This window comes from Pangasianodon hypophthalmus, chromosome 11, assembly GCF_027358585.1.
Source record: "Pangasianodon hypophthalmus isolate fPanHyp1 chromosome 11, fPanHyp1.pri, whole genome shotgun sequence".
Lineage (NCBI taxonomy): Eukaryota > Metazoa > Chordata > Actinopteri > Siluriformes > Pangasiidae > Pangasianodon > Pangasianodon hypophthalmus.
In genome coordinates this window covers 10,292,502-10,309,423 of record NC_069720.1, presented here as the reverse complement: position 1 = coordinate 10,309,423, position 16,922 = coordinate 10,292,502, and the positions used below count along the sequence as shown (strand labels likewise).

The 16,922-nt window shown below is 38.3% G+C and overlaps 1 protein-coding gene across 1 annotated transcript in view; it reads left to right on the top strand.

The window, feature by feature from the left end:
* The window catches only part of adamtsl3 (ADAMTS-like 3), a 193,502-nt gene that overhangs the window by 172,762 nt on the left and 3,818 nt on the right, over positions 1–16,922 (top strand). The window contains exons 24-30 of the mRNA XM_026930622.3: positions 5,656–5,838; positions 7,645–7,770; positions 8,606–8,818; positions 10,105–10,288; positions 12,081–12,285; positions 13,888–13,994; positions 14,108–14,322. Coding sequence (XP_026786423.3) covers positions 5,656–5,838; positions 7,645–7,770; positions 8,606–8,818; positions 10,105–10,288; positions 12,081–12,285; positions 13,888–13,994; positions 14,108–14,322 — 1,233 coding nt within the window. The remainder of the gene's footprint in view (positions 1–5,655; positions 5,839–7,644; positions 7,771–8,605; positions 8,819–10,104; positions 10,289–12,080; positions 12,286–13,887; positions 13,995–14,107; positions 14,323–16,922) is intronic.

Here is a 16,922-nt window from a genome sequence, read left to right as displayed (position 1 = left end):
CCTTCCAAAGTGAGATGATGCCCATCTCAGCATTTGATCAATGATGAACAGTTTGTGATTCAACACAATATCAATATCAAGCTGTTTTGATAGGATAATTGCTATACGATATGTTTCTGTATTAATAATTCTGAGAGGCCACAGGCCAACTTTACCCGATGATTTTTTTCTTCACACAGTAAGGCCATATCATGAATATTCTCATCAGTGCACCAATATATGGTCAATATTTACATCTCCATAAGGCTCACTCTATGTTGATATTGCGCAATAGAGAATTACTGTAACACATTTTTGCATGAGTGACAAGCCTTCCATGCCAAAGTGGTGGTTTTCTCCTTCTTCATAAAAACACTCAACATTCCAGTGTCGTATTTTTTGCCTCTTTGCTCCAAAAAAAGCAAACGCTGCCCTCCTGCCTGTCACAAACTTTAGACGTGCTATAAATGCATGGCATGCCTGTGAGAGATGCAGCGCACTGTTTCTAAATGTATCCCACAATTAATGGCTCTTGTCCTCAGTGCAGAGCGTAGCGGTAGTGAAAGATTCGGCTAATTAGGGAGAAACGTTGTGTAAAGTTAACCAGCGTCTCAGGATGCCGGCCTTCTGCCACGGGATTTATGCCGTTCCTCATCATTTACTAACTCTAATTTACTGTAGCAGAGCGCAGCTCCTGTTGTGTGATTGAACAGTGACGTTTTGTATGTAAGTCTCTGCCTTTTTTCAAGGCTATTTATTGCATGTATTCAAAGGTGAAGGTTTATGAGGTTTAAAGCCCTGGATGGGATCCAAAAATGTGCTGAGCACATGGATCTTTTCCAAAACATAGCACTAGCTTTTTCTGTCTCTGTCTGAATTGATCATGCTGTGTTCCCAAAAGTCTTTCCATCACCCACCTATTCAGTTAAATGAATGAAAGAGTGGTAGAGGAATAAAATAAGGTGTCTAATTGTTAAAACTAAAGGAAGAGGCTGTAAGGGCTGTATGGATGGACTGGATTTATTATAATGCTACATATATGCCATTCATTTCAATTAGAACAATTTGCTGCTGGGAAAGCAGCACCAAAGCTTCATAATGCACCCCATCATGCATTTACAAGTTTACCAGAGTTGAAAATATTCTGGCGTAATCATGTGTCAGCCAGTAGAGAGTTGGAGTGTGGCGTGGATCATTAGTCATTTACATCAGCGATGAGCAAAATGGAGAAGAAAGTAATCACAGGTCACATCCAAAGCTGTACCATCCAACTCTCACCTTCGAGAGAATAGATAGTTCAGAGTGAGCAGTAGCTTGACACATTGTTAGTATATGCACAGAAATACGCACACATTTTACCTTAATCTTACAAGACTAGCTTGGTAACAACATTATAGCTACCTATGACAAAGGATTAAAATGTCTTGCTAACATGAAGTACTACAGTAATCATTCTTAACAAAAAGTTTCTATACAGTACCCCATTTTTTGTCTTGTAACAATAGGAGTAATACTTATTTTGGTCCAAATGGACTTTTTCTTGGAAATCCATTTCATAATAGTATATTTTTTTGTATGCAGACTACTTCATAAAATTATTTACCATAGATGACGATGCAGTTTTACAATACTCCTCAAAAGGGTATGAAGAACGTAAGACAAAAAGGCCACACTGATTAATATGTGAGGTATTACATGAGTCATTTAATGCATTCATTTATTTTCAGTAAATCCTGGTCAGGGTTGCGATGATTTAAATATTAATTTGTGTATATTGTGGGAAATAGACCCAACAAAATATTGTGCACAGGTACAAACCAAAATAGGCAGGTGGGATTGGTCACTGCTGTCTGTGGAAGTAGACGGGATCGGTCAGAATTCCTTCAGGAGTGGGGTTAAAAAACAGCATGTGTATACTGGCAATGTAACCATTTTCCATCAATCATATCCATTAATAATGTTATATTTACAAATCTAAGCATTTACATTACTGGGGGGAATTGATTGCATTAACATTTTGCTGAAGTTGCTGAAACAAAAAGTGAAAAGGGGATAGTCCTTATTTATTTGATCTATTTACTCTGAAGGTTACAGGCGTGTTCTCCAAGTCTGAGAACAAAATAATGACAACTATATGGCACTTTATGGCAATACAGGCAAAGTGGAACAACACTGGTTCAGGTAGAAAAAAATATTCAAAATACAGTATGTTCAGAATTTAATCTTCATCATAAAGATAGATTGCTACTACACAAAACCCTTATGTGAAAAACACTGCTAATGAAAACTAAGTGCTAATTAACAAAACACAGCAATATAAAATGTAAAAAGATGGAAGCTCTGCCACCAGCCCTGCATTTCTTAAGTTTTTCATTTTTGTTCTCAGGCATGTTGTCATTTCCATTGCATAAGCTTCTGTCACCAAAGAACAAAACCTATGAATAAAGCAACATAAGCAGTTAGTCAAACTGTCATTGTCATGATACGACTTTTAAAGCATAACTAATGTCAGTGGGAAGTAATTATCAGCTGCACTGCAAAAAATGATGTCTTAGCAAGTGAAGATATTTTGAATAAAGGAAAAGTTAATAACTAATATTTCTTGTTCACAATATAACAAGTTTACAGTGTAACAAATATGTGACCATTAAGCCTATTTCTATACATATTTATTAATTTCATGCTTAAAATCATCTTATTCTATTGGCAGATCATTTTGCTTCTTTCTAGAAATAAACACTTGAAATAAGCAAATTATCTGCCAAAAAAATAAGAATATTTCAAGCTAGAAATGAGTAAAATATATTAGAAATGGGCTTAATAATCTTATATTTGTTTAAATACTTAGGAGAAATATTAGTTGGATTTGCTTATATTCTAGATAGTTTTACTTGCTAAGATATCATTTTTGCAGTGAAACTGAAAGTGCTTGTGTCTAGATTGTTCTCTTAACAAATATGAGGTTAGCTGTTGTAGCTAGTAGGTGCCTGCTGCTCAATATTTCAGAAGAAAAATAAGCTTACTGTAAAGAGAGAGAGAGAGAGAGAGAGAGAGAGTGTGTGTGTGTGTGTGTGTGTGTGTAACTGCTTTTTAACAAATACAGGCTTCAAAAAATAATATAAAAAATAATAATTATGTCATTAGAATGTCCTCACAAGGATAGTAAGACGTGTGTGTGTGTGTGTGTGTGTGCACGCTTCTAAAAGCCTCTTGCATCACCCTTCATTATATCTTAAGTCATTAGCCATAATTACCTTTCTCTCTTTTCCAAAAGAATTACCTGGTCTATGATTATTGCACCCAGAATATTACAGTATTAAACTTTTACAATAGTGCCTCCTAGTGGAAGCAGGAGCAGCACTTGAGGACGAGGAAAATACCATTTTAAAAAGTGAACTATGATTTAATGACCATATTAAACCATTTCGTACGAGTTAATATCTCATTTGTTTGAGAAAATGTGCCCAAGCTAGCATCTTGTGCGGCAGCCTGGAAATATCTGGCCTGTATTTTCCCCCCCTGAGGTCTGCAGTATGCTCAGCAATATGTCAGGGCTAATGTCTCTCCTTTGTAAAATAAGGGGCTGTAAAGCTCAGACTCAGGCAATGTGCTACTCATTACCTCAGACAGGATGCGTCTCAAGGGAGCAGACTGTAGTGAAGCAATTTGCATTCATTATGCCCATTTGTACTAGTAATTTGTGGCGGTCTGCAGGCCTCGCGCTACTCTGCTCTGTCCTACCAATCACCGTTTACTCCACTCTTGCGAATGGCCGCTACTCGAACTCCGTCCAGTTCATATTTGACAGCATTTCTGATCCTAGATCACGTCTGCTCTGTAACCTTCTAGGATGTGCTTCGGAAATTAGCTGTTTCCAGACCAAAACTTTGGTAAGAAAGGATCCTTTAGTGCTTTAATTCTCTTCCACTTCTTAAAAGACGTAAATGTCACAACTATTCAAGTGAAGGAAATCAGTTCCAACCATATAAAGAACTTTCTGCGATATAGTGCAGATTGCTCTTTTAGCTGTCAGAAATTTAATCAGAAACGCAAGAAGGATTTGTAAAGGGAAGGGTTGGACCTCTCGTTCTGTATTCATTCAGGCTCTCATGTGATTCCACATGTGAGCTCAAAGTCTGCCCTTAAATTGTTTGATAGGCATTCAGACCTGTGTAGTTCTAAGATTGCACTAAAACAGGTTTTCTCAGTTTTGTCAGGTTAGCTTATGGTAATCTAGCTAGAAAACATTGACAATAATCCTTAATTAATGCTTTATTACAGCATCTTTTGCTTGTAATACAGCACTCTGTCTTTTTAGATAGGAATCTGTCAACATAGTGCATCACGATTTGGCAATTTTATTTCACTCTTCCTTGCAAAAATGCTTCAGATCTATCAAATTGCGAGGGGATCTCCTGTACACAGCTCTCATCAAGTCATTCCAGATCATAGGATTCATGATAGGATTTAGATCTGGGCTCTGACTGGGCCATTCCAAAAGGTTGATCTTTTCCTTAAGCCATTCCTTTGTTGACTTGGATTTGTGCTTTGGGTTGTTATCATGCTGGAAGGTGAAGGTGAAATTTTTCTTCATCTTCAGCTGTCTAACAGATACCTGGAGGTTTTGTGCCAAAATAGAATGGTATTTGGAATTATCTGCGATTCCCTCTATCTTGACTAGAGCCCCAGTCTCAGCTGAAGAGTCCCAGACTAGAGTTCCAGTCCCATTGATGCTGCCACCACCATGCTTTTTTTTTTTTTTTTTTTTTTCGTGACAAAGTGCTTCCATCAAGCCACCCTACCCCATAGCCCAGACATGGAGAGAATACAAGAGGTTCTTGTAACATTCAGGTAGTGACCAGTACTTGTCAGGTATTTCTGCAGCTTCAAGGTATCTTGACATCCTCCGTGATCAGTATTCTTCTTGTCCTTTTGCCAATTTTCGAGGGACATCCTGTTCTTGGTAACATCACTGTGGTGCCCCATTTTCTCCACTTGTTGATGATGGCCTTCATGGCATTCCTTGGTACAGCTAATGTTTTGGAATTTCGTTTGTACTCCTCTCCTGATCAATACATTTCAAAACACTGGTACATGCTTTCTAAGATCTTTGTGGACTATGGCTGATCTTTATTTGGGGTTCATCAGAATCACTTTACTGATGACAGGTGTATGATAATTACTTTTGAATGAGTTTGAATGGGAATTCTGAGCACACTCACATGCCCCATTATGAAAGGGCATGCACACTTGTGCAAACAGGTTGTTAAGTCATTTTCTTTTTTCCCCCCTAAAGATTTTTTATTTGATTTTCACTTTTGCTATATCACATTAAAGGTGGAAAAGGATATGATTTATCTTGGTTTAATTTTTTTTAACATCACAGAAACCTATAATTTTAACAGGAGTGTGTAGTCTTTTTATATCCACTGTATGTACTCAATACCATTCCCACATTTTGATATATTGACTCAAAGCCTATGGTGTGCAGACAGACCCTATTGCCTCTCCTGTCTCATTCTGTAAAATAAATATACACTGTCTTCGGGCTGTCTCCACTACTTAGCCTACACACAGCAGCTGTTTTGGCTTGATTAGAAGCAAAACAGCTATAATGATTGCATGGCAGTGTGGTTTCACTGATTGGGAGTGATTTTTGTGCTTTTCTTGGAGCAGGTGTTCCTCAGCCGAGTGTAAGCTGGCACCGTTTAGAGGGCAAGCTGAATGCCAACATCATTTTACTCACAAATGGCTCTCTGCTACTTCACAATCTCACGCTGCAGGACGACGGCACCTACAGCTGCGTAGCCTCCAATCCCATCGGCAAAGCTTCAGCCTCTAGCAGGATCCACGTAGCTGGTGAGATGCTGAATTATTTTCCCACAGTTTCCAGCCTTTGTAATTATTTGGTTCTCGTCTTGACAGGGAAACCCCTCCGTGATCAGGACACCAGTCATTCACAGGGCACCATGCACACACACACACACACACAAATTCACACACATATTTGCACATGGAGATTGCACAAATTTAGTGTTGCCAATCCACCTACTGGTGTGAAACCTGGAGAAACTGAATGTATAGAAGATGTATATGGTATACAGAACGTACATGGAAATAGAATTCATACACCATATATGCGAATTATCCTAAAGGCTAATGAAACTTTTCTCTTCTAACGAAACTCTTCTCTTCTTCTCCTTCACCTTCTCCTGATACAGTTTCACTCTTGGCAATTTCCTAACTATTTGTATGACTCAAGCCTATATGAAAAGATGCAAAAGTTAGTGTTAGGAGCAGTACAAGCATTTGTTCCTATTAACTTTATTCCTGTGTCAAATATGTCATATTCATAAGTCAAATATCAAGTTCAAATTGTACACATTTCCCATGGGACCATGCTGATTTTGAGTCTGACTATGAGCCTGGAAATTGGTGGTGTTTCTCTGGAATTGATCATCCACAGCTGCAGAGTCCTTAATTCATTTGCTTTAACGTCTAGTATGAGCTGAATGGGGTCACTATCACTCTCCAAGATAAAGGACCAAAGTGATTGGAGGAAATAATGAGACAGCCATTAGAGTCAGCCTATGTAATCATATATAATTGTCATCTAATGGTAGGAATTTAAGTAATATCCTGTTAATACCAGTGTCCTGTCTTATGTTGGCCTTTAACTCTGCTTTGCGTTATTTTCATCTAAATGCTGTGAGTTCATTCTGCAGAAATTTGACGATAGAGTGTAACCCAGATGTCTCAGACTTTTTCATTTACCAGTAACTTCTTGCAAATGGGACACCTGTTGCTAATTGTTACGGGCGGAAAAAATAAGGAAATAAGAAACTGTCCTTAAATGAAAGTGTGTGTGCTGTGTCAAAATCTTACTCAAAAAACCTACTCGAGTGAAAGCCAAAAGTATCTACATTTAAAAATGCTCAAGTATTTAAGTGCAAATTGTAAATACTTTAAATAATGAAAAAAGCTGACCACAAGTTCGCTGTACCGTGCCTGACTAGCTAGTTTGTTAAGCATTAAGGAAAATATTCTGCTAACTCTGACAAACCTAGAATTTGGTTTGCTGGTTAGCTAATATTTAATAGCCCTTTTAGAATTGCTAAGTTACATTAGCAAAACAAAACATAATGAACTAATCTAATTTAACAAGATAAAACCTTACTAGCTAGCTAATTTACCAAGCTAAATGACAAAAATTAAGTCTGCTTAACTCAGCATACATCTTTAGATTTGATGACAAATTATAAAGGCCAGTATTTCATTTTACATGGGAGGCAAATGAGACATCGTTCCTCTATGAATCCTTAACTGCAGCAAAAGAAAACATCTTACTAAGAAAATCAAAGTAGGAAACAAAAACAGCTTCATTAGATCTGTAATGAATACTTCGAAGGTCAAAATGAAAATGTAAGGAGTAAAAAGAATGTTGGTTGTTTTGGAAATTTAGCAAAAGTACAAGCATTTAGTTTCAGTAAAACTTGATGGAAATACTGTGCTGTCAGAATATCAGTAGATTCAGTGTAGATCAACGTAGATCTTTTGTTAAGTAAATAGAAGTCTATATATAAACGTCTTGGGGGGAAAAAAGGAGACCGTGATTTATACATTGAATAGTATGATTGTGATTGAATGTCATTTTTTTGCTTGTAGATGTCAATGGGGCAGCATCTAATGAGAAAAGCTCCTTGTTGAAGGATGTAAACAGGAAAAGAGTCGTGATGGCCTCCCGCGCTGGAACAGTCATCACAGTCAGCCCTGGGGACATCCTGAGGATAGGTAAAGTGCTATTTCTGATATGGATGACTGTGTATGTGTGTGTCTTGAGGCAGTACTGTGAGTCATTACCAGTCAGACTGATTAGAAGAGTGGAGTATTATGTCTGTGCCTTGATGAAAGATCCTGCTGTCACGTTCGGGTGAGTCAAACAGGCTGAACTGTACTGACATTCCAGAGTTTAAGATCTCATTCTATTTGTAGTTTTATGTTTAATGTACTGTAAGTCTACAGAAACACACATTTTCATATTGACCAAAACAATTAGGGAAGGGACTCTTTAGGGGTCAGTAGATGTCTGTAAGCTAACTAGACTCTCATTTTTCCAGCATACCAACATGACTTGCATTAAATCACAAGACATTTTTAGGTATAAAATGAATGTGACAGTATCCTAAATCAAAAACACCTTTATGTTTGTTTTTTTTTTTTTTTTATTTATTTTTGTGTTGTTGCTGCTGTTTTACCCTATTGATTTTTCTTTTTGGCACCTCTGGTCCTTCAGGGAATTTAAATTCTCTGTCATCAGACATCCAACATAAGCATTTACAGTATATTCACCCATGGCATGTCAGCTTTTTGAGAATTTAAACCTGTCATTTTATGACATATGATGGTGTCATCAAAACAGTGGTTTATTGAACAGTGCCAGGTCATAAAATTAAAATCTGATTATTAAAATTAAAATTTGATTTCATCACAGTGCATTTTTTTTATTGTTTGTGCTGTAGCTGCTGACAGAGTAACAGAGTAATAACCTGCTTTGACCTGCATTAATGTGCCTCTATTACGGAAACTGGGATCAGGATGAAGGATAAAGCCCCTTTGTTGTCCACAGGTTGTCCAGTTGTCCCGAGCCACAGGAAACCCATCAAATGGTCATTTGAGAATCAAACCCTGAAGCAGACGCCGGGTCTACACTACCGCACACTTGCTGCAGGTCGCATTCTAGAAGTGCACACTCTGAACAGCAGGTTTGAAGGACGCTTTGCGTGCCAAACCCACAGCAACAATCAGATGATCTCTGCCTGGATTCACATCCTCTCACAAGGTCAGTGTCTGTGTATACAGGTGTGTGGAACATCATAAATTGAGAAAAAATGAGGGAATAAATGCAAGAAATCACTTTCTGTACCCTTATTTTTTCAATAATAGGCCGAGAAGGTCGCAAACCTTTTTCTTTCCACTTAACACACCTCATTCATCTCACTCACACTTTTCTTTTGTATTTTTCCCACATCATATTTTAACATTATGCTTTTCTGCCGCTTGAACCAAAACCGTATGTTCGGAGAGGATAGTTTCAAACTAGAGCTCAATAGAATTATCGAAGGCATACAGTCATTTAAAGTGCAGTATAACTGTAAAGTAATCATTCACCTAGTGACAGTTTTCACTCTATGTAGCTGATTAGTATCATGATCCAATATCAGTTTTATCAGAAAACACATCATACAATGGAAGATTTCCACTGTAATCTTCTGTTTGATTTGGTATTCTCACTGGACATTGGATTTTCACAGTTATAAAGTATAAAAGTCATGGAGAACTCACGACGTGCGTACACTATATGGCCAAAAGTTTGTGGACACCTGACCATAACACTCATAACTAAAGTGTTATGAGGTATGACCATAACTAAACAACATAATGGGAAAAAAGCGTAATGGGGAAAAAAATGAGATTGTACAAAACTGAAAACAAATCTAAAACTAGTGAGCATGTATATGTAGAAATGTCCAATATCTTCAGCTGTGCTAACATTTTTTCTATTTAGCAATTGATGTGGGATTACAGAACCTATTTTTCAAGTTTTCTGTTCTCAGTACAGTTTAATGCCTTTCTAGAGAAAGGTCTAGATACAAATCTCATCCATGTGAGGTGCCAAAGAGAAGGTGGTGCTGTTATTATAACCCCCGTCTACTGTGCTGGGGTGGATCCTCTACTAGTCAGAAGTGGTAATGTAGTCAAATGTGGTAATGTAATGAAAAGTGGTAATGTGACCCGCCACTATGAAACAAAACATAATTAAATACACATATTTACAGTCATAAAGTGTTCATTAATGGATAAGCATTAAAAAGCATGTTAGTTGCTTATTCAGGTCTCCAGATCAAGGAATTGTATGTAACTGGACATTTGCAGTTTTTTTTGTTGAATACCCCTATAGAATTTTGTGTACTTGTATTCTTTTATCTAGGATTTAAAACACATTTATAAAACTTCATGTAGTCATTGTGTGAACCTTGATTCAAATTTGACCTCAGACCAAATCCTATTATAGTAATAAATATGATGTAAGCTGCTGCAGTGTGTTTCTTGTGTTCATTCTTGCAGAATTTGAGTGGCGTTTGGCTGAATGGAGTGTGTGCAGTGCGAGTTGTGGAAATAAAGGATCTCAGAGCAGGAAGGTTCACTGCGTAAGTGGCAGTGGGCACGAGATGCCCCCCTCATTCTGCCAACATCTTCCTAAACCATTCTCCCTAACACGGCCGTGTAACCTCTACGACTGTCCTCCCAGGTACAGTACACACTCCATAGTGCTAAAACATTAATATAAAATAGAGCCTTTATATACAATCATGTCCAGAAGTCTGGCTTTATTTCCTGAATTACCAAAAACTAATATAAATTTTATTTCTGAAATGATACAAAATTCTGCCTTTATTTTACCACTGTCCAGTTAAGCAAAGAGTCAAATAACCAAGTTCCAGACTGATGTGTAGTCCTGATCGCCCCAATCTCAGCCATATTCATGCTAAAATATACTGGCATCCACTTTCTATCTTTAATAAACCCTCAGCAGATGACTATGTAGATCTCAGACAGTAGATTCAGTAACAGCTGGATCATATGCTGACCAAACCTGAGAGCTGACCAACTTGTTAAAAAAAATTCATCTGTCATCCCTGTTATAACCTCAGCCTTTCCATGGTGTTGGACAAACAGTTCAGAGGTTCATCAGTCACATAAAATGAGTCCATCACATTTGCTCACTTTAGAGACTGTAACTTAAAAAATAAAATGTACACAATTTTCCTCTTACTCCAGGTGTGGTCAATCAATCATGAGGCTAATGTAGCTATCAAGTAAAGAGATGTCTTTACTTCTATTGATGCTTATGCAGAGAGACACTTAACTATGAGCGAGGAAGAAACTGATTCCAGCTTCAAAATGGCTGCTATCCAATATTTAATGTTTGTGATGTTCATTTGTCCATTTGTATAGGTAAAAGTGTCACATATTTCACAATGCTAAACTGGTAGCTATAAGCATCTCTTACCTGCATTAGCCTCAATACTTCATGGAAAGCAAGAAGCAAATGTTGAAATCGAACACTAGGCATGAATGTTCAACTACATTTGGGGTATGGGGGAAATTGTGTAAATTTTACTGTTGGTCACACCATTGTGTCATTTTCATTTTTGGAGATTCTACCACCAATATGAAGTTGTTCGATAATTAGAGTAATAGTGATAAGTGCGGCCACTGGAGACTTCTATAAATATTAAATAAATATTTGCTTTCAGAAAGTTTCACCAGAACAATTATAAAAAATGTAAGTTAAATAATAACACTTTTTAAAATATGTTCATGATTAGGCTTATATTAGGAGCTTCAACCATCAAAGTACCTGTGTATTAACCATTACCATAGAAACAATAACAAGTGGCACTAGAAAATGAGAAAATTCATCAACACCTTCTGACCAATTAGGTCCAAGAATTCAGCAGCACTGTGGTATGAATCATTTTTTCACTCACTCATTCACATTCAGTAACCGCTTTATCCTGGGCAGGGTCATGGTGGATCCAGAGCCTATCCCAGGAACACTGGACATGAAACGGGAATACACCCTGAACAGAATATCAGTTCATCGCAGGGCACCATGCACACGCACATTCATATATTCACACCTAGGGCAATTTATCTTAGCCAGTCCACCTACTGGCATGTTTTTGGAAGGTGGGAGGAAACCAAAGAACCCTGAGGAAAGCCACACAGACACGGGAGAACATGAACAGAAAGTTCACACAGACAGTAACCCAAGCCTATCTGTAACATATTTTGTGTATTCTCTGCTTCACCATGCCAGACTAAACTCATAAGATCATTATTAATAAACCAAATGTTTTTGCATGTTTTGCAAGAATAAAAATGTGCTCTATTTGGGAACTGATTGTCCAGAACCACTGTGTCAGATGCTTTATGCTAGTCTCTAAATCTAAATGAAATGATCTCTAAATGGTCTGGAATAAACACGCAGCTCAACTGGATATGTACTAAGAGTGTGTATTGTGGATTTCTGTCAGCTGGGGGTCCACCGTGTGGTCCAAATGCTCCACGTCATGTGGTCGCGGTTTCCGGCAGAGGCGGGTGTCATGCGAGCGTCTGGAGGCCAGCGGGAGCATTCAGGTTCTGGCCGACACAGCGTGTGAAGGAATGTCCCGCCCTGAACACAGAGAGCTGTGTGTTTCAGAAGTTTGTGCTGAGTGGATCAGCGGAAACTGGGGACAGGTAGATCTAATATTACTGACCCACTTCAAAGCACTTACTATATGCTCTTAGAAAAAAAAATGTTTCCTCAAGGGTTCTATCGCTCTAGGTATGTAAATGGATTCTACTTGGAAAATTTTGTGAATGGGAAACAATCTGGTTAAAAACTCCTTAATCCAAAGAATCCTTTAAGGTCTATATTTAACTAGAGTAACTGTTTAATATCCAGAGGCTTCTTTTAGTTATTAAGAGACAGGAGTAGTTTACACTATGGAACATGAGAGTAAGTGTCCCATTCAGTGTAGTTTAGCATTCCATATTCTACCATTACCCTTCCCTTTCCTTTCCTTTCCTTTCCCTTCGCTTCCCTTTCCTTAGATCCCTTTCCCATTCTTCCATTATATTCCTTCCCTTTCCTTCCCTTCCCTTAGATCTCTTTCCAATTCCTCCATTATATTCCTTACCTTTCCTTTCCTTTGATCCCTTTCCAATTCCTCCATTATATTCCTTACCTTTCCTTCCCTTTCCTTAGATCCCTTTCCCATTCTTCCATTATATTCCATTCCATTCCTTCCCTTCCCTTAGATCCCTTTCCCTTTTCCATTCTCCAATTATATTCCTTCCCTTCCCTTAGATCCCTTTCCAATTCCTCCATTATATTCCTTACCTTTCCTTCCCTTTCCTTAGATCCCTTTCCCATTCTTCCATTATATTCCATTCCATTCCTTCCCTTCCCTTAGATCCCTTTCCCTTTTCCATTCTCCAATTATATTCCTTCCCTTTCCTTCCCTTAGATCCCTTTCCAATTCCTCCATTATATTCCTTACCTTTCCTTTCCTTTCCTTAGATCCCTTTCCCATTCTTCCATTATATTCCATTCCATTCCTTCCCTTAGATCCCTTTCCCTTTTCCATTCTCCAATTATATTCCTTCCCTTTCCTTCCCTTCCCTTAGATCCCTTTCCAATTCCTCCATTATATTCCTTACCTTTCCTTTCCTTTGATCCCTTTCCCATTCTTCCGTTATATGCCATTCCTTCCCTTCCCTTCTCTTAAATCCCTTTCCCTTTCCCATTCTTCTATTATACTCATTTCCTTCCCTTCCCTCCCCTTCCCTTAGATCCCTTTCCCTTCCGTTATATTCTTCCTGTGTATTCTTCCCCTCCCTTCCATTCCATTCCCTTCCCTTCCCACAGTAATGTTGAGTCATAATGTTGGGAAAACAAACTTTCTGATTCTCTATGACATATTTTAGGCAAACTTTCTCCTTATTAAGAGTTTGTAAATGGTATACGTTTATCTTCAACTGGTAAAAATGTTGAAAAAAAAAAGTCTCACACGTAATCACTGTTCCCAAAGTGACTTTCAGACTTAGTAAATCACATATCAAGGACAAAATTAATCTATTTGCTTTGACACAATCCTTTATTTTGAACTTTTAAGTAGAAACAACTCAAACTGCTTGTTCAATAAGCCAAATGTGCAAAAAATACAAAATGTTTTTTTCACAAAATGGTATTATCAAGCTTGTACATGTTTTTATACATGCAAAGCTTTATGAAATCAGGCAATGTGTGTATAACATTATGCATGAGCCTCTACTGGGGGATGGTTTTGTATCCAGTGTTCCGGCCGCTGTGTTGGTCCAGCTGTGGCGACTCAGAGAAGAACAGTGATGTGCAAGAAACTGAACGGCTCAGACTCCAATGCGGCCTGTGACCCCAGAGAAAGGTATGTATTAACCCTTTCTCTCATATTATCACACACAAACACACACTCTGTGGTGGTACATTTCTGCTTTGCGTAGAATCACACACACTCTGACTTACGCTTTCTGTCCTCAGACCAGCCTCGGTAAGGAACTGCACGTCAGAAATGTGCAATGTTCACTGGAGGGTGTCGCCATGGCGAATGTGCACTGCAACCTGTGGAAGTGGCTTCCAGTCGCGCAGGGTTGAATGTGTTCATCACCATAACAACAAGACCCTTCCTGACCTTCACTGCGCCTGGCAACGTCGTCCTGTCACCTGGCAACACTGCAACATCACTTCCTGTGGCAGTAGGTTTTTTTTTCCCCCTTTCGCTATGTCTATAACAGTGATTCTTAAATGTTTTGCTGTGCTGGACCCCCTCCTGCTACGTATCCACTTTAATTCTATACATACAGTCAGCAACCACTTAATTAGGAACAACTGTACACCCACCCATTCATGCAATTATCCAATCAGCCAGTTGGAATCTGAGGTTATAGTGGGCACAGACTCAACCAAACTGGGCAGCTGAAGATTGGAAAAAGACAAGATGATGTTTTTTTCTACCTCATGTGTCCATTTTTGGTGAGTCTGTGCCCATCTGCCTCAACATGTTGTGCATTCTGAGATGCTTTTCTGCTCACCATGGTTGTAAAGATTGATTGAGTTACCCTGGTCTTTCTGTCAACCATCAACCATGCCATGGTCAAAGTCAGGAGATCACATTTCCCCCCCATTCTGATGTTTGATGTGAACATTAACTGAAACATTAACTGAAATGCATTGAATTGCTGCCTCATGATTGGCTGATTGAATAATTGCATGAATGAGGAGGTGTACAGGTTTTTCCGAACAACATGGCCAGTGAGTGTATACAAGCTATAATACTTTTACCCTTAATATTCCTTGTATGTAATATTTTATGTGCATACACACATTATGAATAACAATCTACTGTTTGTTGCTTCATCTTCACTGTTGTCAAGGCCGATGCTAGCTTACTAGTGGCACCAGTACATCAGGCTGAGGTGCTGCTGGGGTGCTACTATCAGATAACCTTGCCTCGATTGCTGTGCCAACTAGATACACATTGTAACGAGGTCTGCAGTTTTCCTATACAATTGGACCACATTTGAACTTCTGACATTGATGAACTTTTTTCTATGGGTTGGAGATTTTATATATGTACATATCCCACTTCTATACCAAACTGACAAATATACACTGCAGTGAAACATCTACCACATCCATGGATTCTCCTGGGTTGTTTTGGCTAGAAAAAGTGGAAAATTTTGGATTTTTTTTTTAAATACCAGGGAATAGCATGTACATTATTATAAATATTTATATGATCTTAAACTCGAGTGTTACATTGAACCTCCAAAGTGTGATTGAAAAAGGGGTGAAGTTATGGTCAGTTATATTTTAATGCTAGATCTGGGCTATGTAACTCAATTTTTAAATTAAAAATTTATTTTTAATGCTTAACCATTAATGTTAATTCATGGCTATAAAGACAGTTTGAAATGGTTATGTTTTGTCTTGCACTGGCGCTTCACGTTACCACGTTTGACCGGAACCATGGACTCTGAACAGATCAGACACATCTGGTTTGAATTTGATGCAGGAAGAATAAACACATAGTCCTCTTTCTAGTCATCTTTAAACATTCTGTTTTCATCGTCGACTTTTATTCAAACAGGGCATGTTGTCAGTTCTCTAATCAGACCAGAGAAGGTAATTAAAATTTAAAAATTTTGTGAAAGTCTCTGAAAAGTCTTCTCTTCTAAGCCTAATTTCTCTTTCCTGTAGCTAGTCTTTAGCTAAACAATTTACATGAATGCATGTGATTGGCTGCAGCAGAGGATCTGCGTCAAGCCGAGATGGATCATGTTTAGAGCCTCTGAACAGTGGCCAGTTTTGCATTCGTTTATAGCTCTGCTACAGTATTTATTCAGTGCTCAGGTCACTCCACTGAAATACTTTGCTGGGTCCGTATCCGGACCTGGTCCTCTTGTTGGATATACAGGCACTTATAATTCTTGCATATCGTGCCCTCGACATAATTAAAAATTAAAATCAATCACACATTCAAGATATTTTGATGTAAAAAAGGCAGTTTGATGTAAAGGCTGTTATATAAAATAGTGTCCAGAGTCTAACTGTCTGAAACACAGCGAACACTAACGGGCAGACTGGAGACTGTAAAGCTGATCAGAACACCTTGGATGGAAATGGGGTACACTCATCATTCTCAGCTGGAGTTAATTCATCGAATTTCCTAAAGGTAATTTTTTAAAAAGACTTCCAAACCACAACATCTGCTCACTAATAACAAGCTCAGTACAGTGCAGGTCAATGTGCCATCCATGCTGGTGTATAAAATACAGAAAACACTTTTACCTCAGCTGCCTTCTAAGTATGAGCAATTTCTTTACGCAGTTTAAGTTCCAGCTCTGTCTAACAACCCTGCTGACAGGGTCGTATAAACTCGGCCCAACAAACATCTCTCATCCTGCGCTTTTGCCTTTTCATCACCTTTCTCCTGTTTCTCATGCAGCGGAGTGAAATGCCATTTGAACTCCAGAGTGAAGAATTGTGCATTCGAAATCACACTTTGTTTTAAACCTGCAATATTGTTTTGCTGAGATTCTTCACATGGGCTTTTTATGAAACATATATGATGTCTCTGTATGTAGTATATCTTATTAAGGTGTTGGGCCACTTTCAATGCAAACAGCTTCAGTGCATCTTGGCATTGGTTGTACAACTGTACTGGAGGGATATACACCATTCTTCCAAAGATATCATGGTGGTAGGGAGCTCAGCCAATACAGTACCTCACTCCAGATCTTCCAGAGGTGTTCAATTAGGTTGAGATCTGGTGACAATGAAGGCCATAGCATAT